The sequence below is a fragment of the Diabrotica undecimpunctata genome, chromosome 1, assembly GCF_040954645.1.
Source record: "Diabrotica undecimpunctata isolate CICGRU chromosome 1, icDiaUnde3, whole genome shotgun sequence".
In the NCBI taxonomy this organism is placed as follows: domain Eukaryota; kingdom Metazoa; phylum Arthropoda; class Insecta; order Coleoptera; family Chrysomelidae; genus Diabrotica; species Diabrotica undecimpunctata.
Window position 1 is genome coordinate 81723494 of NC_092803.1, and position 25800 is coordinate 81749293.

At 32.4% G+C, this 25800-nt stretch overlaps 1 protein-coding gene across 1 annotated transcript in view; it reads left to right on the top strand.

The window, feature by feature from the left end:
- Positions 1 to 2349: 2349 nt before the first annotated feature.
- LOC140450847 (disintegrin and metalloproteinase domain-containing protein 10-like) overlaps positions 2350 to 25800 on the top strand; it is a 942961-nt gene continuing 919510 nt past the window's right edge. The window contains exon 1 of the mRNA XM_072544529.1: positions 2350 to 2626. Within this exon, the coding sequence (XP_072400630.1) occupies positions 2533 to 2626 (94 nt within the window). The 5' untranslated portion in view covers positions 2350 to 2532. The remainder of the gene's footprint in view (positions 2627 to 25800) is intronic.

Below are 25800 nucleotides of genomic sequence, written 5' to 3' on the forward strand. Positions count from 1 at the left end.
TTTTAATGCATGCAACTAACTTGTCATTATAACAGATTGTTTCCATTTCACAATATTCTGTTTCTTCTACATAACACAAAATTTGATTATATAAAATCCTTCTAGAATACGTCCCAATTTAGTACTCATATAGGTATGAACTTCCTTTCATCGTTCTTTCTTAAATACTGTGATAGTTGATTTTAGGCAGTGGCAAGTGCTAGCAGGACGGGACATCCTTCATCAAATTTACTCGAACATTTCCAGATAAGCTATTCTTTTCACAGCAGGAAGAGGAGTCCCAAAAGCTCATTATCCTATCCTGCCGTCCAACGCCTCGTCTGATTCGAATACGGTCACAGTAGACGGAGATAGCAACGCGGAGTTGCCGGATGCCAGTCGAGAGGCTCCTAGGGGTTTTGTACGAGGTGTATTAATACTAACTTAAGGGCTGCGTATAATTTGAGAGTTTCATGGTATTCGTTCTGCGTTTGGAAGATTTATCTGTATTCTTTTGGGTTTTTTGATCTTTTTTATTTTTTCGGTCGTCTGAATAATGTCTACTGATTTATTGGGTATAAACCATAATTTTAAGTAACAATTATATTATATTCAACCTTTCGATTTTCAATGCGGATACGTCAATTATCATATATTGTCATTGATTAAAAACAACACAGTTTGTAGTTACTGTGTAGTAGTTTTGAATCAATGAAATTCTTAATTAAAATTGCGGTTTATTCTCAATAAATACAGTAGATAATAAAAAAATGCCAAAAGACAATAACTTTAGAACCATATTGTTATCTAAATACTGATCTTTTGAAAAATTCCAAAACAGAAATAGGGCAAATTAACTACAATATTTTTTTGCCATTCTATAGAATCATCTTTGAACAGATTAAATACTTACGACAATACGGAACGATCTGCCAACTTTCCTATTTCAAACAGTACGTCTTAGGAAATGTCTCACTTCGGCAAATGACAAAAAATAAACTACATAGTAAACTTTTAATAACTACTACAGCCATGGAAATTCCTTTGTACAAAAAGTCCTTCCTATGGTATTTGATTAAAAACTGAATTGTTTGAGTATTTCTGGTGCCATTTTAATACGTTTTTAAACAATCTAAAGAACTTTTCATTATTTGTTAAACAATGAGTAAGCTGGGACATACAATTATTGTATTCTCCAAAGCCAAAGAATAGTCCAAGGAATGGACACATACAATCTCCTTACCCTAAAAAAAAACTAAATAATTTATTTTTATCTAAGACTGTTTGTCAACTACTTAGCTACACAAAAGCGGAAAACAATAAATAAAGAGTATTATTCCCATTTATTGTAATATTAAAGCGACAAAATACAAGCGAAATTCGATCTTCAATATAAAGAAAGAGCTTTTCCATAAGAATACCGCACCTCCATACAAGTTTGAGCTGGCAACGGCCAAAATTTATAAATTGAATTTTAAGTTAAAGCTTAAAGTTTACTTGCCAAATTTTGTATCTTAAAATCATCAATTGTATCTAACCTAAACTAAAAAAATGTTGTAATATAAAAATAACCATTTCGAGGACATGACTTAACCAACCCACAATTTTTAAAGCATTTTCCTAATTTTGAATTTTGTTCGAATGAATATATTGGGTAAGAAGGGGCAATATTAGAAATAAATGTATTTCTTATATTTCTGTGTTTCTGTTCTGTGTTCTGTTCTCTCTTTTTTAACTTGCCTTTCCACTTTCAACTCAGCCACTTAAAACTGTGGCTGAGTTTGCGCCAATCTCAGCCAGTGTTTTACTACTCCTATCTCGTCTATCCATATCTTTTAACGTCTTCCTGTACTTCTGTCTTCTGTCTTGAACTCCACTTTAGGATTCTCTGTATCCATAATCGTATCTGACTATATGACCGGCTTATCATTATTTCATTTGTACCACCTACTTTATGATGTTCCTGACGTTTGTTTTTCGTCTAATTTCGATGTTTCTAATTTTTTGGTTTTTGACACTCCAAGCATATTTTTAATAGACTTTTTCATAAGGGACATAGTTTCTAACACATAGGCACAGCGTACATACAAGTGTTTTATACTCTTTAAGTTTATAGACAATGTTTTTCAGAATGTATCTCATTTTACCGAAAGTGGTACATGTTAATTGTGTGTTCTTTTATTTAGTATCCTGAACCAAGTACGAAGATTGCGTAAATTAAAAAATTAGTCAAAGATCATTGTTCATCATTAAAAATTTTTCCCCAGTTTTACAGATACCAGGTATAGTTGGCAACGTCCCGGAGTTTTCAAAGGCGCAAGGACAAACAATCGCTGGCAGTCGTATTCCTTCGACAATTTGGCACGCTACCGAACCTCGAACTCGGCCCAAAGAAAAACAGTTTCTATGTACGTGGTGAGGAGGTAGGTCAAATTTTCTCGTTCGTGTACTGGCCCTACGTGCGTGATATCTCCGAAAAACGGACAATAAAATGATAGAATTATCTGCCAAAGATAGTAGCTGTGATTTGTGTTTGTGTGTTAGAAAGTTACAATGGTTATAAGAGTGGTATGTGGTGTGCTCGTGACATGTTTCTTTGGGAATCTGTTGCACTGTTCGCCGTTAGATCCTGTTAAACACATTAAAGGTAGGAAATATTCACTAATGTATTTTATTATTATCGAAAATATGATGTTTGTATTGCTACTGTTCTGTTTCATTGACATTTTCTTACATCAACTTGTTAAATCAAATTCCTTAGAGTGTGTTGTAAACATTGAAGATGTTGCCACTTCTTGCGTTTCATGTGTCAAAGTTTGAACGTGATATTCGTCAACAAAATTTTTAAAACAGTAACTTAGTCTACTATAATGAATTTATTTTACTATAAAACTGCAATTTTCTTCAAGGAAAACAATTTTTTAAAACGTAGTACCTGTAGAAATTGGAATAGTATCAACGTAATATGTTGGTCTTTACTTTGTAACAGTTTATATTTATTGAAACTTGCAGGAGTATGTAGGTATCTAATACTACGAGTAAAAGAAAAATAAAAACTTAGTTTATTAACATTTTATTACGAAAACTGTTGTCAACATACTTAACATTTTATATTATCTATCCAGCTTTGTTACCTTGAAATTATGTTTTATTTTGTTTTAATCCATTAGCAATATACTGTTTATTTGTTTTCCTTTCTGTATTTTATATACTAATGTTACTTAATCTTAATTACCAATCCTTCGTTTCCTGTAGCAAAGTATTTTTAATCTTCATTTTGGGTACATATTTTTGTTAGTTATTATTGCTTTCACAGTAGAAGCCGATCATAATGCTGTTGAATGGACATTTGCCCAGTATTCTCATTGTCATTGTCTTTATTTCTATCCATTTACGTCTTTACGTTTTTATTTATTCATGAATCAAAAGTGTTAATTGCTTAATACAGTAGTATAGTTTTTACAAATAATCTAGACAAGGAATCAGAGCATGGGCATTACTAAGTGGTGTTATTAGCGTATCCTAAGTATATTCTGGGTTTACCGAGCTACAGTGTGGTAGTCCTGCCTAGAGTGGGGAAAATTTGTAAGATTCTGATAATAATAAAAATGGTAAATGGTCAAAGACCACCGGAAAAGAGACGTATTCCCTGGCTGCAAAATTTACGGAAATGTAAACAACAGTAGTAACAACAAACAAAAAGCATTTGTAAAAAAAGTACAATAATTCTAGGACAATGCGAATATACAGATACATCATAATTTACAAATAACAGTAAAACGCACAAAAGAACTAATTAATCGATTCAACGAAATAACGGAAACCGAGAAAATTCATATTTTCATCCCCTATTTCCATTTATATATTAGCATCTAATTATTATGCCCTTAATACTGACGTTGGTTCTGACAGATTCAACTGGATAATCGTTTACGTCATAAAAGAGCCATATAAAAAGTTTCAAGATTACCTATCTATCCTCTGTAAAGTGGGTCACGTATAATCTTTTTCACGGACCATATCAGAATTATCCGACATTGGCAATCACCATTGCGAAGGATTCTCGATCTTCTGCTGCATGGAATAATTGTCCTACGTTTAATACCTGAATCCATTCCCGAATGTTTTTTAACCACAACAAACCTATTTTCTTCCTACACCTCTACGGCCTTCTATTTTGCCTTTAAGGATCAGTTCAGTTATAGTATCTATATCGATTTGCTCTCACAGTATGTCACATTGTCTGGATTGACAGTCTCATTAGTTTCTCTTGTTGTCGAAGTTATCTTCAGCATCCGTCTATAAATCTACATTTCTAATGCTTTAATTCTGTTCATAGTTACTTAATACTTTTAGTGTCCATACTTCTGCTTCATAAAAAAGTATAGACCAAATATAGCACTTAACCATTATTTGTCTTAGGTCTAAACTGAGATAATTATTCCAAAGAAATGTCTTCATTTTCATAAAAGTAATTTTAGTCATAGCTATTCTTCGTTTTATTTTTATGTTTGGATCTAGTTGGTCTATGACAGTTCTCAAATATGTAACTTTGTGAACATTTTTAACTTGGACTCAATTGAATTAAAGCATCTGGATTTGGGTTACGACGAAAAACTAAAAATTTTATTTTGATGCCGATTTCGTCTCTTCCTTCGTGAATACGATCAGGGAGAATTTGGAGACCTTCAATATTTTCTGACAGAATTACTGTATCGCCCGCGTATCTAATTACATTAGATTCTCCGTTGATTTTGATTTCATATAAGGTAGAGGCACCACTTATGGCCACCTTAAGAACTTTCTTTATTATTTTTCTATTGAGAAACATGTAGGATTTGAATAAAATCTTTCCGCTCAATGCCATTTTGACTTTCGAATCTGCTCTGCTAGGAGATCAACTGATCATAAAGATTCAATTCATACTGAAATTATTATAATGTTTTATATTTTGAACAACAAAAATCTCTACTTTTGGCCATGTGTTTCTACTTTTGGCCATACATTTTCCCCACTTTTGGCCACCCAAGAACTAAATAAAAATAGAGATACAAGTTGATATTTGTGCTTAAATATTTATTGAACTACAAAAATAGGTAAAACAAAATAAATTTATGGTAACACAAATAAGTAAAAAGTATTGAAAATAATAATTAAAACTTTTATAAATAGTACTTATGATTTCATATTTGTTCATAAATGTCTAATTGTCCTGGAAAAATAGTCTTAAATTTTCTTCCTTGTTCCTGGACAATAGGCTCGGGTAGTTTTCCCAAAATATCGCCTTTATCTATACTGCAAACGTCATTTTCTATAGGACAAAACACAGTTTTTTCTTCATTGGCACTTTTGAAACATTGTATCTCATACTCTTCTGATGAAAGGACATCTATAATTTTGGCAACATATTTATATGTTGTCGTCGATCTTTTACCCAGTTGTTTAAATCTGGCAAGCACAAAGTCTCCCAATTTCAGATCATCGGTATCGTACATTTGAATATTTTCTGGTTCTGGTTCCATGAAGTCAACATCGTCTCCACTACTACCACTTTCCTCCCAGTCTTCATGTTCTTCTGAAGCAGAGCCTGAATCTAGATCGTATTTTTTAGGTTTCGTCGTTTTAAGTTTCGTTGTCTTTTGTTCAATTTTTTCGACTTTTTTTTGTGCCTTCATCTGTTTGTTATGCTCTCGAGCCTGTTTCCTTTCTTGCTTTTTTTTTTCTTTATCATTTTTAAGTTTCTCGCATTCTTCATGATACTCCACCCACTTATCAGATGTGACAACACTTGGTGTATATTCTTTTTTCCTTTTTTTCTTTGAGTCCGGTTCCTTTTGTTGAGGGTACGGGAGCACATTATAAAATACTGTTGAAGAAATCGGTTTTTGTGCAAAAAAAATATTACGTTTGACTTCTTCTACCTTATCTGGGCGAAAACTGCTATCCATCACAATATTGCTAGCAGTCGATGTGGTCGGAACTTGATCGGCTAAATAATCAGAATTGGAAGATTCCGAAAACACAGCATTTACCATATTATCATTTGTAGTAGATACCAGGGGACATATATTTGGAAGCATTATGTTCAGAGCATTATTATCAGGTTCTGGATTTTCTCTCGCCAGAACCGGATCTCTACTTTCGGTTGGTTGAATTTCTACTTCGTTTGCTATTTGAAACCAAATATTGTACAGCGATTTATCTTCAACATTACCTTCCCATTCATGGTTTTTTCTTTTTGTTGTCTTAAATTGGTCCAGGACAACCACATCAATTTTTGATTCTAAATATTTAAGGAAAACTGTGGCTTCAGTGTTAATATCGTTAGTTTGAAACATATCGGATTTTCTCAATATAATTTTACTGTAGTCCACATTATTTTCTGAAAAAGGGTACAGACCTGTGGCTCTAAATCCTGATATTATATTAGAGGTCATTTTTGGATCATCAATCAACTGAGCCAGTGCCATAGGTAAAAATGATTTAGTAATCTCCTGACCATTGTTTTCTATCTTATATTTTCGAACAACATGTTTCCACTTTTGTTTTATATGCCCAAACACAGAGACGTCTAAAGGCTGGAGGATATGAGTAGCATTAGGGGGCAATGCTATTAAAATTATTTGATTTTCTCTGCAAAATTTACTTAAATATAGGGTCAGATGGGATTTATGTCCATCTAAAAAGACAAGAACGGGGAACTCTATTTGAGACTCCTTTAGGTAGGGTACAAAAACGATTGAAAAATACTCAAAAAAAACATTCTGCAGTCATCCAGCCTCTTTCACTTTTCCCTAATCCCCAACCTTTAGGAGCTGCTTTGCATACAGCGGACGGAATCCGGTCATATTTAAAAAGTGTCAAAGGAGGAGCGAATTTTCCTTCTGCATTTACTGTGAAAAGTGTGGTTACATTTTCCTTATCTGATGAGGTTCGTTCATCATAGATGTTTTTTCCTCGCGGTCCAATTACAGTACCACTTTTTGGGGCTAAACAAAAACATGTTTCATCCATATTTTAAATCCTTTTTGGATGATCTAAAACACTGGTAGCACTCATATCGCTTAAATTCATACGAACCTCGTCGAACCATTTACGTATTTTCTCTTCAGTTACTTCGCCTCTACCACCGTGAATGTATTCTGCTTTCTTCTGGGACAGTTGCTTGTGCCTGTTAAGGAAGCTGTAATACCATTTTTTTCCTGGACGATCGTTGACAAAAGGAGTTTTAATATTTGACTCTCGAACAAGTTTTTGTACCGAACTCAATAACCCGTCTTTATCAATTGGAAATCCCATCTTTGCACAATTTAATATCCATTCAACTAAGAGGTCTTCAGTTTCTTTTCCCAAGTGAGAATCGAATCCACAGTGCACTGAATCTCTTGGAGACTTTCCGGATATTTTGTTGCGCAAAGTAGTTCTCGGAACTTTAAATTGACGACTGGCTGTGGCCACAGGCATTCCTTCGGATATGGCATTTAATGCTAAATTTAATTTTGAAGGTGAATACTGAAATTTTGGTATTCTTACTTTTTCTACTCTGCTTTTATTATTCTTAAGGGCGTTTGGCATTTTTACTAAAAGAAATAAAATAGCTATATTTATGTAAACATGCTACATTAGTAGAAAAGTAACTTGGCCAAAAGTGGATTTCGTTTACCTACTTGTGGCCAGCAGATTGGCCATAAGTAGGTAAATAGTGATTTTCGGTTTCCACTTGTGGCCACCTTCATTTTTTCAAATATCATACTATTAATTATAATGAAACATAAAAAATATAAAATAAAAAGTGTCTATTTACCTTATCTCTCACTTCTAATGAAGAAAAAATAGCATATAGTATTGGATTTAAAACGATGATATCAGATATGTTTCTTAAGAAAATTTGTTAGTTAGCTCGGCACGTGCAACACACTACCACTCAAACATCAATAATGAAATGAATGGATCAGTTAGGTAGGTTTCTGTCACTGTTCCCACTTCCTACATAATTATTTGACATTTTAGCAGCTTCAAGCTTATTGGTTGATGGACGCCATGCTTATTATCCTACGAATCATAGTGAAATGGCCATAGGTGGGGTAGTGGCCTTAAGTGGTGCCTCTACCCTAGCTGTCTCTTAAGTGCCTTTTTAAATAGCTGTCCGAGTAAACATTGAACAATGATGGGGATGAAATGCAACCTTGTCTGACTCCTTGTTGTATGGAGATTTTGTCAGTGTAATTGTCTCCAATTTTTACGATAGCAGTTTGATTCCAGTACAGATTTTTATTGACACGAATATCTTTGTCATCTATTCCTATATTTTTTAGCATCTGGAATAATTCTACATGCTCTACTTTATCGAATTCCTTTTAGAAGTCCACGAAGCATCCAAAGACATCTATTCTTTGATTACGGCATTTTTGTAATAGAGTATTTAGCGCAAAAAGTGCCTCCCTAGTACGCATCTTCTTCTTCTTCTAATGGCGCTACAACCCTTTGTGAGTCTTGGCCTGCTTAACCATATTCTTCCATTCTGCCCTGTCGGATACTTTCCTTCGCCACTGCCTGATGTTCATGGTTTTAAGATCCCTCTCTACGTCGTCTATCCATCTTTTACGGGACCTTCCTCTTGTTCTGTTTCCTTGGGGCTTCCATCTCTGGACTACTTTTACATCTGGATTGTCTGGCATTCTTTGTAGTCCCATAGCTTTTCTAAAACCAATTTGGATATCTTCGAGATCTTCTTCGCATGTGTGAAGTATTCTTATGAAAATCTTTAGAGTGTGGCTTATTAGGCTAATTAATTGATATTCTGAGCATTTTGTAGCATTGTGTTTTTCTAGGTATTGTAACACATTGTTGGCGTATCATCTGGAGCACAAGCTTTCCTAATTGTAGCATTTGTTAAAGCGTGTTCTACCTCTGATTTCATAATTTCTGTGTCGTCAGTACAATTTTGGTAGGATTCAGTAATATTATTTCTGCCATCTTCAAATAACTTTGATATATAAGTACAGTTACCATTCCCTTTTTATTTTGTTCTCGTTAACAATAATAATTTTGTTGTTATGGTCAACTAGTACAATTGAACTCGTTTTTTATATATGTTGCTTATTTCTTTTACTTTTTTATGCACATTAAAAAAGTCGTACCTAGATATCACTTTCTCAATTTCCACGCATCTCTCTATCATCCATTTTTCTTTTGCTAATTTTATCTTCCTTTTAATTCTTCTCTGTAGATGTCTATATTCTGTTTCATACGATTTTATCAGTCGACGTTGCTTAATCAATTTCAAGATGTATTTAGTTATCGATTAATTTTTCTTGGTTAAGTTACATCTATAATCATTGCTTGTGGACATTTTGGTTTTTAAATTCCTTTCATATTTCCTTTGGGTCTTCTAGTTATTTTCCGATGTTCTTTATTCCAGTGTTAAATTCTTTTTTAATGTTATCTTGTATGCTTATATCGTCAAAATTAGATATATTGGTTTTTGTCATTGGATTCGTTTTAACCTTAGTTTTTGCCTTTTTGACGGCATTTCGGAAGCGCTCAGTTACAAGTATATAATTAATTTGGTTTTTTAAAGACCCATGATTGCTGCCATCATTAAATGGGAATTTTTAAGTATGATCTATTTAGCCCAATTCAGTACGGCCCTGTCTAGAATAAAAAAACCTATCTACTTATAGATTCTATAACTTTTATCCCAGAGTTATCGGATAGACAACAACATAATTGCAAGAACGGACAGTCGGGTTCTTCGTAAAAGCAGCCAAAGTAGCCACGAGATGTGGGAAACATAATATTATAAAGAACTTTTGCACATAAATCGAACCTAAAATACTGTTTAAATGGGAATAAGCCACAATTAAAGGTTTAAGTACGTTTATTGACGTTCAATTTTCACTTCGGAAATCGTTCTCAAAATACAAACATTAGTTAATTTACTGACCAATTAAATAATTCAGAATGAACCTCTAATAATACGCTATAATTTAACGTCAACATAGATTCCATTAATGCGATTTTGTGGTAAACAAGAATTCTTAGTTGCAATCGAGTTGTTACTCATACAAAACAGGTTCCCTATCTTACCAAACCGAATGAGTAAGGTCGCTGATGTTGCCAACTTTAAAAGGTGAATCAGCTGTGTTAATTGTTTGTAAATACATCGGAAGGAGACGACTCGCTTTGAAAGGTTAGGAGTGGTTTTGTATGACTGTGGCATTTATTTTAATATCTACAGGCAAACAATAATTTTTTGTATGTACAGGTTGTCCCGGAATCTAATTGGGATATTCATTGTAATCAGCATTCTCTTTGCCTTTGGGCCTATGCGAGATTTGCTTTTCTGATTATTAAAATTTTCACTTAGTTTTACAAGTTTTTATCTTGGGTCAATTTCACCATTTTTCGTGTTGAGCGATATTAATTCCTGCCTTGAACTTCTCTTAAACTATGATATCTTATTTTGGCATCATTTTTTGCCACACATAGTCTTCCTTAATTAAATTTCTTATACATTTTATCATTTTGCCCTATATGTGCATTCATATGCACATATATAGGGCAAAATCAAAATTTAGAACTACATCTCAAGACCTTCCGTGTTAAAAATGTATAAGTTTTATCCAACCTTTCACTGGAAATAGTAATTCGAGAATTCACGTTAAAACGAATGATAGAATCTTAAGTAACTGTGAACAAGTGATATATATATATATATATATATATATATATATATATATATATATATATATATATATATATACAAGGATTTTCACAGTTTTCACTGTATTCCTTCACTCAACCGTTTTCTCCAATTTTTCCTGTTTAGCCAGTCCCCTTCCTGTAGGTTTCTTCTACTCATTGCTTCGTCCACTTCATCTCTGAAAGATCTTTGGGGTCTGCCTCTCTTTCTTCTTCCTATCGGGCTCCAGTCTGTTATTCTATTTATCCACCGATTTTGGTCTGCTCTTCTGACATGTCCGTACCAGGTTAACCTCTTCTGTTCGATGTAGTCTATTATGTCGGAGTTCATTCCCATTCTCCTCTTAATCCCCATGTTATTTATTCTATCTCTTCTTGTTACTCTGCAGCTTCTCCTTAGGAATTCCATCTCTGTTGCTCTTATTTTGTTTTTGGTTTTCTTATTTATTGTCCAATTTTCACACCCATAAGTGAGGATACTTCTTGTCATGGTATTATATATTTTTTTCTTTGTTTTCATGCTGATGTTCTTATCCCATAGTACCGGGTTCACTTTTCGTATGCAGTCTCTTGTTTGTCCTAGTCTATTTTTTATATCTTCCTCCGTTGTTCCTTTGATTTGTTTACCTTCGTCTATTTCCAGCTGTTTTATTTCTGTATTCTCCGTTGTTAGGTATTCAGTTTTCTTTAGGTTTATTTCCATCCCATTCTTTGTATATTCCTGCTCCAGTTTTCTCATCATAAAACTGAGGTCATCCTCGTCTTGTGCGATCACTATTTGGTCGTCGGCAAAACTTAGCGTATATAGATATTCGTTCCTTACTGGTATACCCATTCCTTCGCACTTTCTTTTCCATGGTTTCAGGGTTTTTTCCAGGAATATTTTAAACAGGGTGGGGGATGTGGAGCAACCCTGTAGTAGTCCATTTGTCGTCTTAAATGGACTGCATATTCTATTGCCCGTGTTGATAGCTACTTCGTTATTCTTGTAGAGTGCTTTTACCGCGTTTATTAATCTTCGTGGAACTTTGACGTCTTCCATTGCTTCCCATAGCTGGGTTCTAGGTATTGAGTCATATGCCTTCTTAAGATCAACAAAAGCCAGATGGACGGATCTATTTTTGGCCATTCTTTTTTCTATTAGTTGTTCGATCGTGTAAATGTCATCTAAGCATGCTTTCCCCGCTGTGAAACCTGCCTGGTCTTCTCCAATTTTATCTTGTATATATATAGTTCTAATTTTTCCTTTATGGTCTTTCCATACAGTCTGCCTATAGACAATATAATGCTGATTCCCCGATAGTTTTCGCAGTTTTTTCTATTTCCTTTCTTGTATATTGATGTCATATATGCTTGGGTCCATTCTGCCGGTAAGTCTTCTCCATTCAGTGCTCTCTCAAACATTTTATGTATCATACGGAATAACTTTTCCGATCTGTTTTTTATCAATTCATTTGGTATTCCGCCGGGACCTTCTGCTTTTTTGTTCTTTTGCTCGTTCTTTTTACCTCAGCTAGGCTTAATCCGATTTCGTCATGTGTGTAGATTTCTATTCCGTCTATTTCTGATTCTTTGAATTCGGGGCGGTCTTCGGTTAGCAATTTTTTATAGTATTCTTGCCATTCGTTTTCTTTGATTTGACCGATCTTGATTTTCTCTGTCTTATTTCTTTGGCGCGACTTTAAGATGCGCCATGACTCTGAATTTCTCGTTCCTGCTATGTGCTGTTCTATCTCTGTGCATGTTTTTTCCCATCTTTCATTTTTTTTTCATTTGCCACTTTTCAACAAGTGATCATATATGCAAATACCATCGACATCGCTAAAGCAAAAGCTGAAGCTTTTTGGCCGTTAAGCTCATGTGCACTGAAAACTAAAATAAAAATTCAAGTCAAGAAACGATATATCTAGATTAACAAAATTAATGAATATGGAATTCGAGAGTGTGGACACCTTCATATATCTTAGATCGTTAGCGACTGACGATGACATCGTCAGCGAAGAACTTAAATAAAGAATAGTTCTTGCCGATAAGTGTAACACTATTCAAAATATTGTTGACATATTAATCAGAAACGTGAAAACTTATAAAGAAATACTTAAAGAGCTAAAAATGTATAGATGTCTTGGCAGCTTGACGTTGTGACATTTATAAAGGTACCACACCTCACACCTTATGTAGTTACGCGAGAGAAAGACACGAGTCAGAAAAGTTTTCAAACAAATAGCATCGGTGTTTTCTTAAAGAAAGTTTGTTAAAGACAGATTTGGCTCGTAATCAGCTTCAACACTATTGGTATCATATTTGGTTGTAGGTGGTATATTATACGTTGAAAAACATTTATCTTTCACAATTGTTTCATTATCCAAAGTTTCATTATCAACTTATTTGTAGTAATAATTCCGTCTTTAAAGAAATATTCTAAATATTCTCTTTTTGTCTTACTAAACAGGAATCTATACACAAAAAGACCCTTCAGTTCACGCCGTGGAAATTCGAGTGATTTATTTGAAATTTTCCATCTTTCTTCCTTCGGAGCTCACTAGTTGTCTCTACATTTCATCCTTTTCGTATTTTAAATTTAAATTCATTTCAATTAATTAACGGTTAACCGAAACAAACCCGTTATTTTAGCGTACAAAGCACATGTACTCATTTCTCCTAAATTTTTTAGTGATTGTTGTTCAGTCAATATATGCTACATTCTAACAAATATTTAGTTATTTGATATCATGTTATTGTTATGGTAGATCGGGGCAGGGCCCATTTGTGAGCCCCTCAGATACTTTTGATATTGATAAAACAAAAATAAACAGGTCCTGATAATAAATGAGAAAGTAAGCTAATACAAAAAACATGAAATATATAGGTATTACAGAAAATTGAAGAAAGTAATTTGTTTTGAAACTAGACTGCTCGTCAAATGTTAAAGATAACTCAAATAAAACACTAGGCATAAAAGAGTTTCAGACTATTTTCAGATTTAATACACATAAAAAATCCAGTAAGTAAATGTTTCTTAGTCACAAAAAATTGTTAGTATATTTTTAAGATATTAAATTGAGAGTTCTGAATTTTTAAATGTTTGGCTGTTTCTGATTGGTGTACGGTATATTTAGAATTTTTAAGATATTGTTGATACACAAGCTGTTCTAGTAACGGCTAAGAAGGAAGTTAACTGTTTTAGAGGCCAATAAGACTATTATTAAGACATTATATGGCTTTGAGGAAGAAGATAGACGTGTAGTCAAATGTTGTTAGAATGGGTAGGCTTAGGTTTACTATACCCGTCCTACACCGTTAAACATCTTGCTCTATCAACTTAAAGAGCTTTTTAAAGTCAATAAATCTTTTAAGGAGAGTTCCATCCGCCACAGAGCACAAACGTAAAAGGCTTATGCTCTGGTACATCCAAATTGGCAGGACGAATCGAAATCTCGACTCTTTACTGACGAGTCTTGTTTTGCAAGCTATCCTGGTAATAGCCTTTTAAATATTAGATCAGAGAAATTAACAAATAAAAAGCTTTTTTCATGAAACTGAATTCATAAATTCAAAATAAAAGTCGCAATAGCTCTTCTAATAGACGAAAATTGATGTTTTTTTTTTTTAATTTGAGTTAATTCGTAGCACAAATTATAAAAATTCAATTAGTTAATTTGTAAACTGTCCATTTAACTGAGTAGTTTGTTTAAACAATTTAAAATAAATACTTATTTATTTTGCAAAATTTTTCTTTTCTAAGGATTTGCCTAAGGACTTAGACAAATTATCTAGAACTCGTAAATCTATGAAGGAAATTTAAATATCCATTTCTAATGGATTGTATTAGTATTTGTGGGGGATACATTTTTGATGACTTAAAAATAGAAAGTTTTGAAAAGAAATATGACGAGTATGATTTATAGAGGGAAAATCTTTAAGATGTGACTCCAAATTTTCATGCCGGTGTCGGTCAAAACTCACATTTTGTTGACGATAATGCAAATTCACACCGGTATGTCATTGTAGGAAAAGGTCGACAAAAACATGCTATTACTCATTTGTCATTACAACCGAAGTCACTCTATCTCAACTGTATTGAGCATTCTTGCGATCAATTTCAGAGAGAACTAAATACATACAAACTATACCTTGAAAATTTTCAGAAGCTAAAGAATCTGCTTTCTTTACTAGCAAAGTTGATAAGATGTGTTCAACCGTTTAATGAAAAATATGTTAAGATGTTGCCAAGTAGTTATTAAAGCTTAAAGGACACACCTTATTAAACGATATTACTTATTTCATTTTTAGAATAAATCGGATGTAACCTTGCATTTTTTTATTTCTATTTTCTTTTTCGATGATTTTGAGCATGGCAGAGTAATGCCTAGTACCATCCTGTCAAGGCAGGTGATCCTGAGATCCTTTGATGATTTAATGCGTCGGTGACTGAAAGGCACGTTTGCTGGGTGGCTTTTCAGGATGAATATAATGAAAATAGACATGGAAATCTCCCGCTTCTTTTATGATTTTAGAATAACATGACCGCCACCAGTAATTATCTCAATTAAAATTAAAGTAAGGGTATTTCTACCGATTTATGTTATCCGCATATCTTACCATATTCTTATTTTAGAATACAGATTTTTTTCGTGTTGTAAGATTCTTCTTTTAAGTAAATATATAGAGTAGTGCCTGAAATTACGCACTTATGATGTTCTTCATCCTGTTAAGTTTTACTTGTTTTTTTTTTTTCGCATTACACCTTTTATGCCTACGATTATATCGGAATGTTGAAATCAAAAATATGACCAACAACATAGAAATCAGTGAAGGTTACAAATATCATAATGTAGTAACATATTAAAATTTCCTGTATGAAATAATAGGTACAAGACAATAATATATCTTGTAAAACTGTGATTAAGTCATTCATCCTTGAGTTATTTACCCAACCAATCATTTTGACTATTATCACCCTGAATAATTGTAAAAAAAAACTCTTAAAGGTAACAATTTTAATACCGCCTTCCTCTTTTTGTTGTAATACACCATCAAATTACACATTGATATGAATCAGGAAGGAAATATGTTGTAATCAAATATTTATTAATGGATATATTATTGGTTATTGATTATGGTGTATAATAACAAAGGTACAATTAATTATTAATAGACACATATTTAGAAAACAATTCATTTAATATAATATATTATACGGATTTATACCTACATTATAATCATCATACTACTCAAGTATAGTTAAAAGGTGAGTCAGAAAGAATCGGCAAAATATGCTGTTGTCAGAAATAATATTTTTTCCAACAAACAAGTCTAAAATTTTCCGTTTCTCATCTACGGGGCATTGGGTTTCTAAATTTAAAATAAATGTTGTTCATAAATCAGCCATTTTTCTAGACATCTGCCTGTAAATTGTCAAACAGCTTCTTAATAAAGATAAATAAGAATCTATTGTTATCTTTAGCCATATTGGCTTCCTTATATATATAGAATTTAAGTCATTTCTGCTCCGAGGCACAATCCTGTTTTTATGAGCTGTATGGGTTTAAATTATATTATTAGGATGCTAACCTGGATGTAGACCCTATCTTCCTTCATCCGAGATTGAAACCGGACAATATTTCTGTCGAGCTACTCGATACACCCAACAGAACTGCAGGCGGAGTTTTGCTAGGTTTGAGTCAAAGCATTTGACAGAGTATGTCTCAAAATATATATTCAACCTTTTATATAATAGAGATATCATAAAAATTATTAAAAACATCTACCAAGACAACCAAATGAAATTCCTAATAGATGGACAACTTACAGAACCTATAGACGTAGGCAGCGGAATAAGACAGGAAGACTCATTGAGTCCTATGCTCTTTACTGTATGAAATCATTAGAAAGACGGAATATTAAAAGCCCAAGATGAAGATAGCCTGCAAAGACTAGTTTGCATATTTAACATTGCACCAAAATAATTAATATGACAATCTCATTTCAGAAAACTAAAACAATAGTAATAATAATAAGTTAATAAGCAAAGAACCAATCAGATGTAAATTAGAAATCGATGGCATCAGTTTTTAACAATAATGGAAATAAAATCCTTTGGAATTACACTGTTCATATATGGAATATGGAGACCTGGACAAAGAAGTGAAAGATCAAGTACAAAGAGCAAATAGACTGGCAGGTTACCTTAATAACACTATATGGCGAAACCGACATATTAACACTGAGATGAAGTCAAGAATTTATAGATCCAGTGTAAGACCAATAATGACATACGCATCAAAAATACATGACAGAGCCACAACACAAAGGCTACTGGAAACAGCACATATAAGAGTACCGAGAAGAATTACAGGAAATGCGCTGAGAGATCGAAAGAGGAGTGAAGATATTAGAAGAAAATGTAACGTAGAGTGTATAAATAAATGGACCCTGAACAGAAAAAAGAGTGGAATAACCACATAAGCAGAATGGGGGAGACCTGTGTGGTCAAAATAGCAAGAGGTAAATCACCAATCGGTAGAAGTATCGGATGACCACGAAAAACATGGAGTGGTATGATACTCTGGTGATATTTATGTCAATCGTTTATGAACGTAGATAACAAGCATTACCCGCCAGATTTACTGGTGCTGGTAGGTTGTATGATATAGGTGGTTAGTGTGGAGTTAAAGGCTGAGTTGATTGATTTATTTATTTAATGATTTGTAGCTCATTTTGGTCTTGTACATGTCCAAGTTATACAGGGTGCCTCGCTTCAGCTCTACTTGTTTTATTCTATAGCATACTAAAGTGTTCCTGCTACTTTTGGGCACTTCTACTCTTTCGTTTAAAAGATCTCCATGCTGATTTTTAATCTTACTCGCATATTTCTTTGGTCTTTGCACATTTGTAAAACTTTGTGCATTCTTGCTTCCTGCTTAAGCTTTCCAATATGTTTTTGTTTTACTCTTTCCTTTTTCGTTGATATTCTTCAATATTTTCATAATCAAATCGTGATTTCGTTACATGATTGCGTCTGCGCAGGACTGTAATGTACTCGACTAAGGTCAACATATTACTGCCACCAGAAAATACGGCCCCAGTTCTTGGACTATAAGATGTATGTGAAGAGAATTAGAAAGGGATATAAAATATATCCTAAAATAGTATCTTACTTACACTTATCTCGTCTGTACTAACATAGTTATTTCAACAGATATAAAACCGTATTAAATAACTCAAGACACTTTTAAATTTAATCCCCACTTTTAGATGACCCAAAAAGAATCTTATTACCGCAATTCTGAATAAAAGCTTCTGCTTGTTATCCTCCTTTTACGTTTTGCAAATGATCCCATCACATTTTTCAAACTCTAATAATATGTCATCCACTTATAGCTCTTTTTATTCCTTTCCTTCGATCATTCTTTTCTTAATTCTTCCGAGCCATTTGTGGGTTTTAAGAGATCGATGCTAGCGGGTCTAAGAAGGCCGGAAAAAAGTTTAGTACGGGGTTAGGATCGCGTTTTTGTGATAGAATTGGGATTAACTTTTTATATTTTATTCCAAATAGTTAACCAGTAGTTGATAGAAATTTATGTATTAAAACACTGAATATTATTTTGTTCTGGTAATATTATCCTCCTCTTTAATTCCCTTTTCTGTTTTAATACCTATTTATCATTCCCGTTTATTTTACAATATATAAAAGTGTCATTTATTTTGTGTGTGAATTTTACTATTCTTAGTATTATTTGCATGTATAAGTATTTGTCACAATATTGAAAAAAAAATTAATGTTGTCCTTGGGTGAATTTCTATTTATTTGCTGAAGTTTATTAATAATATAAATGCTTCTTTGTAATTTTGTAAAATGAAACTAATTCAATATCAACTTCTTTATATTTATACTGATCTATTTATCAAAATACAAAACATGCATACTCAACATTACTTCCGAAAAAAAAGCACATCACTTTAACTGAGCTTAAATCTGCATTAACAAAGATGAAAAATAAAAATGAAAAATAATGGGCCTAAAATTTCTTTTATTGAATTGGTGAAATATGCCTTAGATCCAGATGTAGTTTTGGAAATGCTCTTGTCTTGAATGTGTTTCATAAATGTCTAATAAACTAAATATAAACTCTTAAAATACTAAATTGTACTAAATGTGTAAATTGTTTTTGTTAATTTATGGTTTTTTAGTAGCCACCCCTAGCCCTTAAGCAAGCTTCAATTTGCGTGGGCATACTCCTAAACAAATTGTCAATATTTTGTTGTGGTAGGTTGTTTCAATCTTTAAGATCAGCTTGTACTAACTGTGAAGTGTTTTGTGGATTCTTCTGGTCAGCTCTAATTCTTCTTTTAAGCATATTCCACAATTGCTCTATATCCACTTCTATAGAGCCTAACTAGAGGTTCTAGAACCAAATCAACATACCTACGAGCTGTTAAAGTTGGTTGGATGGAAATTAAATGAGTCTTTTAACCTATCATAATACCTCCTTGTGACACGTCCTTCTTTATATCTGTAAACAGATCTTGCAATTTCCGTTTTTGCTTGTCTTCCTCGCCCTCTAAGTATACGAATTTGTCGGTCATCTGATTTTTCACAACTCCTGGTTTTGGTGTTGAAGACACCAATTTAGGCGATCAATCTTGAGCTGCCTGGATAACTACGAATTTCTGCTACCTAGCATAAGTTTTTAACACAACGTCCTGTGTTATGTCTACCACTGTCACTAAATCTTTTTGAGACATTCCTTGCTCCACAAGACCAATAATTTTTCCCCTTTGCACATGCGTTAACCCCACGTAAGGCATATTTTTGCTTTTAAACTCAAAAGTAAGTTTATTTTCGTTTAATTTACAACTTAAACAAATAATCCATAACGTATTGAGCTGTGTTATCTGAATATTTTATTGGTTTGCTAATTTTCAATAAAAACCTTTACTTTTGCAATCTTGTCTATAACTTTACAAAAAAGATTTTTAAATGATACTTATCGCTTCTAATGTTGTCGTCAAGTGGTTGACAGGATCGCAAAATGTAGTTGTTGGTTGCTAGTTGTAGTTGTTGATATTGTTATTAAATTCCAGGTATATGTTGAGGTCCCCACTTAATGTAGTACGTTACTCCCAATGTTTGACCGTGCGATTAGGGAATTTTTCACCCAAAAAGATTGATATTACAATTGGACAACAATAATTCATATTAGGCCAAAAAATCCCGAAAAGATTTACAATATAAATGAATTTTCAACTGAAAATACAGCTTAAATAAGCAAAAACATTACAAAAACTAACCCGTTCTTTGTATTGAACTATCCCTACTTCTGAAGTGACACAAGGGACACGGCAAGGCAGAGTTGTCAACTAACAGACATAAGTACTTTGTTTATTAAAGTGAGGCATAGAAATTTATATACGTTATACCTCATAGAACGTAATGGGGACTTAATAAAGGAATAAAAATATTTAGTGAAAATATAACGTTGATGAAAGAGATGAGCGCCAACTATTTTTAAAATTAAAATAGTAACATAAAAGATTGTATTAATCAATTTTACGATAAATTGTATGACTGCATTGATCAAGCCATCCCAAAAAAAATTATTAAAAATAGACAAAAACAGAAATATCCAGCTTATTTTAGTATAGACCTTATTAAAAAAATCAGACAAAAAAACAAATTAAGCAAACATATAAAAATAAGGAAAGCTAGTGCTATTGATAACAATATATTAAAGAGTCTTAGAAATACTATTAAAAAGTAAATCAAAAATGAATTTATGCAGCATCAAAATAATATTGAAGATAACATTTTGCATGACCCAAATAGTTTTTGGACATTCATAAGAAGTAGGAGACAAACCAGCGGTTTTCCTCACGAGATGTCTTTAAATGATCATACATATACAGGCCCTTAGGATATTGCCATGGCTTTCTCTCATAATTTTAGCTCAATTTATCAGGTATCATCCACACATCAGGGTAGTTCACAGGGATCTTTTAACTTTTCTGTTATTAGTGAAGAAGATGTGAAGGTTAGTATAAAAAAATTAAAGCCAAAAAAGGCCACTGGTAGTGATAATATCCCTGCCTATATCTTTAAAGGATGTTCTGATATATTTCAAAAGCCATTATCACATCTATTTCATCTCTTAATCTTTTAAAACTAACACCTTTCCAGACAAACTCAAAGAGGCTACCATTACTCCAGTTTTTAAATCAGGTAATAGAAACAATATAGAAGACTGTCTTCCTATAAGTATCCTTAATTCCCTGGCTAAAATATTTGATTCTATATTCTATATGAATATACTGAAAATTTTTTAAAATGAATTTGCTCCAGAACAACATGGCTTTTTGCCTGGGTTATCCACAACTAGTAATCTGTGCATTCTGTCTAATTTTGCTAGTAAGGCAATAAATAATAAACTCCAATTAGATTTAATAATGACTGACTGCTCAAAGGCCTTTGATATGGTTGACCATAGCATTCTTTTATTGAGATTGAATGAGTTTGGTTTTTCGCATGATGCTTTTACATTTATAAAATCGTATGTGGATTCAAGGTTTTAACGAGTCAAAATTGGTAGGTGTTTATCAGATAAATTTCAGGCTACATCTGGTGTCCCCCAAGGGAGCAACTTAGAGCCTTTGTTTTTCCAAATTTTTGTCAAATCACTACCACAATCTCTTAAATTTTCTTCTAGTGTGATCTATGCCGATGATTTTAAGCTTTTTAAGACTATACATACTTCAAATGATTGTCAGTTACTACAGGAGGACCTGACCTCAGTTGTGGAATGGTTTAGGGACAACAATATGATCTTGAATATTAAGAAGTGTAGAGTCATATCTTTTACTCGCAAAATCGACTACATTCAAAATAATTATAGAATTGACAATTGTGTAGTATCTAGGAAAACCAAATGTAAAAATCTGGAAATATACTTACAGGCTAACATTAAATTTAATGAACACTGTATAAATATTGTTAATAAGGCCTACAAAATATTGGGATTTGTAATAAGAAATTCCAAACACTTTAGTATAAACACAACCATTAGACTATATAACGCTTTAGTCAGACCAAACTTGGAATATGCATTAGTGGTATGGACTCCTGAAGCCAAAGTTCATATTAATCATATAGAAAAGGTACAAAAAAGATTTCTAAGGTATTTATACCTTAAGAAATACAATGTGTATACTCACCTTACGCCATCAAAAGAGTTGCTTCAAATATTTGGCTTGCAGTCATTAGAGCAAAGAAGAAACATGCATTGTGTTGTGTTTATTCATAATATCATTAACAATGTTAAATATAAGACATGTGGTTTGATCAACTTTATTAGGTTTCATGTGCCAAAGGTCAACCTAAGGGTAAACAGTAATGACCTATTTTCTTGTAGTCCATATAACTCTTGTGCAATAATAAACTATATGCAATATCAGTGTAATGAGTTAATAAAGATCTGTGATATAGACCTCTTTACCTGTAGTGTAAGGGATATTAAAAAATGTTATGAATAGATAAGTAATAGACTGAATTTTAAAATTTTATTAACTTGTGTCTTTTTTTTAATGTGTTTTACTTTCTGTGTTTTTATTTTGTACTTGTGTGTATATTGTAGTTTTTGTGTGTATATTTTTATACCAAGTAATGAGCACTCTTACATGTAATTGCTACCTAGGTGGTGTTTGTAAGTTTTAATAAATAAATAAAAAAAAAATAAAAATCAAGTTGATAGATGAATAAAATCGAAAGTAATTACTGAAATTGAGAAATCCTTATCTGACTAACATGGTATTGCATGTTATGAAAAAACCTGATCTAGAATCAAAACTATTATCTAAAAAAAAATTACAGCAATTTAGTTATTAATTAATTAAAGACAACAATCAAATAACAATGTGTATTTTGAATGGTCCTCAGGAAAGAAGTACCGTCAATTCGATTTTATGTAACATTGTCTGCTTAGCAAACATAAAACTGAACGACAAATATATCATTGGGCTATTGAAAATAGAACATACACGTCTTACACATGATCACGTCTTAATGAATATCATTAGTCCGTTTTTGTGCCAGTATTTTAATTCCAATATTGTTCTGAAGCTATTTTCTTGTGGCATTTTAAATTAATTACTATTTAAATGGGAATAAGCCACAATTAAAGGTTAAAATACGTTTATTGACGTTTCAATTTCCACTTCGGAAATCGTTCTCAAAATACAAACATTAGTAAATTAAACAATTTTTTTTTGTTACTTAGTGAAACATTCTTCTAATAATTTAATTTTATCTGACTCATCTATATTGACAATTCAGACATACATTATACATTTTAAAGTAGACGACTTTAAAATGATATTGCCAATATTGTTGAGTTGTGTTCCTGGGACGACTTTACTTATAAGTTAGTACATTCGATTACATGAAATCAACTTTAACTTGAGAATATTGGTCAGAAAAGTCTTTAAAAAGACAAATACATGCCATGATGACAGTAAAATTCTCGTGTTAGTGATTCCATAGTAAATTATCATAGTAAATTATCATAGTAAATTATCATAGTAAATTATCATAGTAAATTATCATAGTAAATTATCATAGTAATTATCATAGTAAATTATGAGGGAAAAACCAGGAAAAAACATCATAATACTATCCCGACATGGTAAGTATTTGATCGTGCATTTAGTTTACCTTCAATAAACACCAAATTCCGATTTTATATGTTTGTTATTTAAAAAACATAAATGATGTATTCTCTTTATGTTACTGACTTACCAATATTGGTAGCACCAAGAAATACAATCTTGATAGCAACCTAAAACACGTTATTAACGTAAATAATATTATCCATAAAAAAGTTAATGTTTTTAAGAAACATAAATTATTATAATTTTTTGCGAGAAAAATTGATGTAATTTTAAATTTTTTCTAAGGAATAAAACGTAAATAAACTTACAGTGAAGGGAAAAACTTCTAGTTCAAAATGATATACACTAAAAGTTTTTCACTTCACTGTAAGTAAGTATATTTAAACTTTCGTATACAGATAACCATTGGGATCGTTCCCTTTTATTAGTTAAAACGTAAACTTTATTTGTGTGTTTAAGAAGTTCTGAGATTATTTTCTTGTGGCAATTTTAAGTTATATTATATTTATGTGGGATTAAACCACAAGTGATTGTCATAAAAATTATATTTTAAATATGTTTTTGACGTTTCAATTTCTACTGCGATCGTTTTCAAAAAAAGATTTTTAAAAATGAGTTATTTTAATTTGTAGTTGTTAATTAACTGGCACTTTGTTTAGCTGATTTAACAGATGCTTTACTTGGTATCGATCTTGTAGGAAAATAGCCATGCTTTTAAGTGAACATTCTGAGGGTGATGACGGACATATGGAGCACAAGCGGAAAGGGAAAGGTAGATCCTACTGAAATTTTTTGTTGAGAAAGAATGTTAAAAGAATTTTGTGACGGCAAAAATTTGGAAGAATTAACGAGATGATTAATCATGCTTCACGTTTTGTTTAATTATCCAAATAAATTCTTGTGAATGTAGGTACTTCATCAGGTTTTAAATAAATGATTTTTATATAAAGTTCAACGAAAAAAATATGAAAACTTTAGATAATAGAAACTTCGAATTTTTTTTTTATTTAAATTAATGTGTCTCGGCTGTAATGGCCATTGACACAAACAATATTGTGTACAATAATTACAATAAGCACATTTAACTAATTGCTACAGACTTTCTTGGATTTTTTAGTTTTATGCTTTTTAGGCACGTTTGCATCGGGTGAAGGCATTTTTATGTCTTTGATGGGTAAGTTAGTAGATGTGTTTGTTTCTTGGGAGGTAGAATCGCTGAGGTCAGAACGAGTTCGCTTCTGACCAGTGGTAGGAGGAAGAAATTTATTGTTTGCGGCAATAGAAGTGGTGGATATATCGACAGTTTTTATCTGTTGACTGGGAACCGAATTTTGTGTTGTATTTGATGGTGGCATATATTTTCAGCTGCGGACGTTTCTTAATTTGGGAGAGGATTGCTAGGGGGATTTTGACAGTTATTTGCTGTATGTCCATGTTTTTTGCATAGAAAACATGCCATTTTGTCAGTAGAGAGAAATATTCTGTACGAATTGTTGTCGAATGTAATTATTAGTGAAGTTTCAATTTTAAGGCTATCTGTAGTTGGAGTGACGTATACCTGTCTTCTGAAGCTCATAATATGCGTAAATTCATCACCGGGGATTCCAGCTTTAAGATGTGACACTGGTGAAGCTAGTTGAAGACCTAGATCTTGAAGGTGTTTTTCTATAATTTCATGAGGTATTGAGGGATAGACGTTGGAGATTATTAGTCTTTTGGCTGGGGTTACCAGTCTTCTTACGGGTAGTTCTACAGAGTTGATTGTAATCGTAGGAGATTCTGTTAAAATATGTTCCAGTTCAGAATTTGTTAAGTAGATGCATATCCGATTATTGGAAATTCTTGAGGCGAAGCATATGTTTTTGGGGCTAATATTATTACCTATGGCTTTGACGTAGTCGAGTAGTAATAAGTTTGGTTCAGCATGTATTAACATGGCTTGATCTTATTTGGGATATTTCGGTTTGGGTTTTGACATAGTAGCAGTTGCATGTGAATTTGGATTATTACTGATGACGTTGTTTCCAGACATGGTGTTGCTAACAGTAGGAGAACTTTGATTTAAGTTGTTACTCATGTAGTCAAAAGTAACTATTTTTGGATTTATTGTATTCAAGTTTCGACTGATAGGCACTTCGCCGAACCAGTCCTTGATAGGACTGACTTACGTCAAATATGGCAAAAATGACAACACAGCTGACTGTTTTGGTTAGAAAAGTATTAATTAACTATTTCTTACTGAATAATATTGCAGCTCTTGACGTTGAAAACTCTACACAACAATTACTAATCACTATTTTGATGGTAAAATACTTTTAAAAACTGATATTTACTGTGATAAACGGCGAATTTTTACACTAATTCACAGAGCGGTATGTACTCGTTCGTATCAATTTGACAGTTTTTTTTTTATATATTTTCTAATCTGAAAGAAATTATATTACATATTACGTG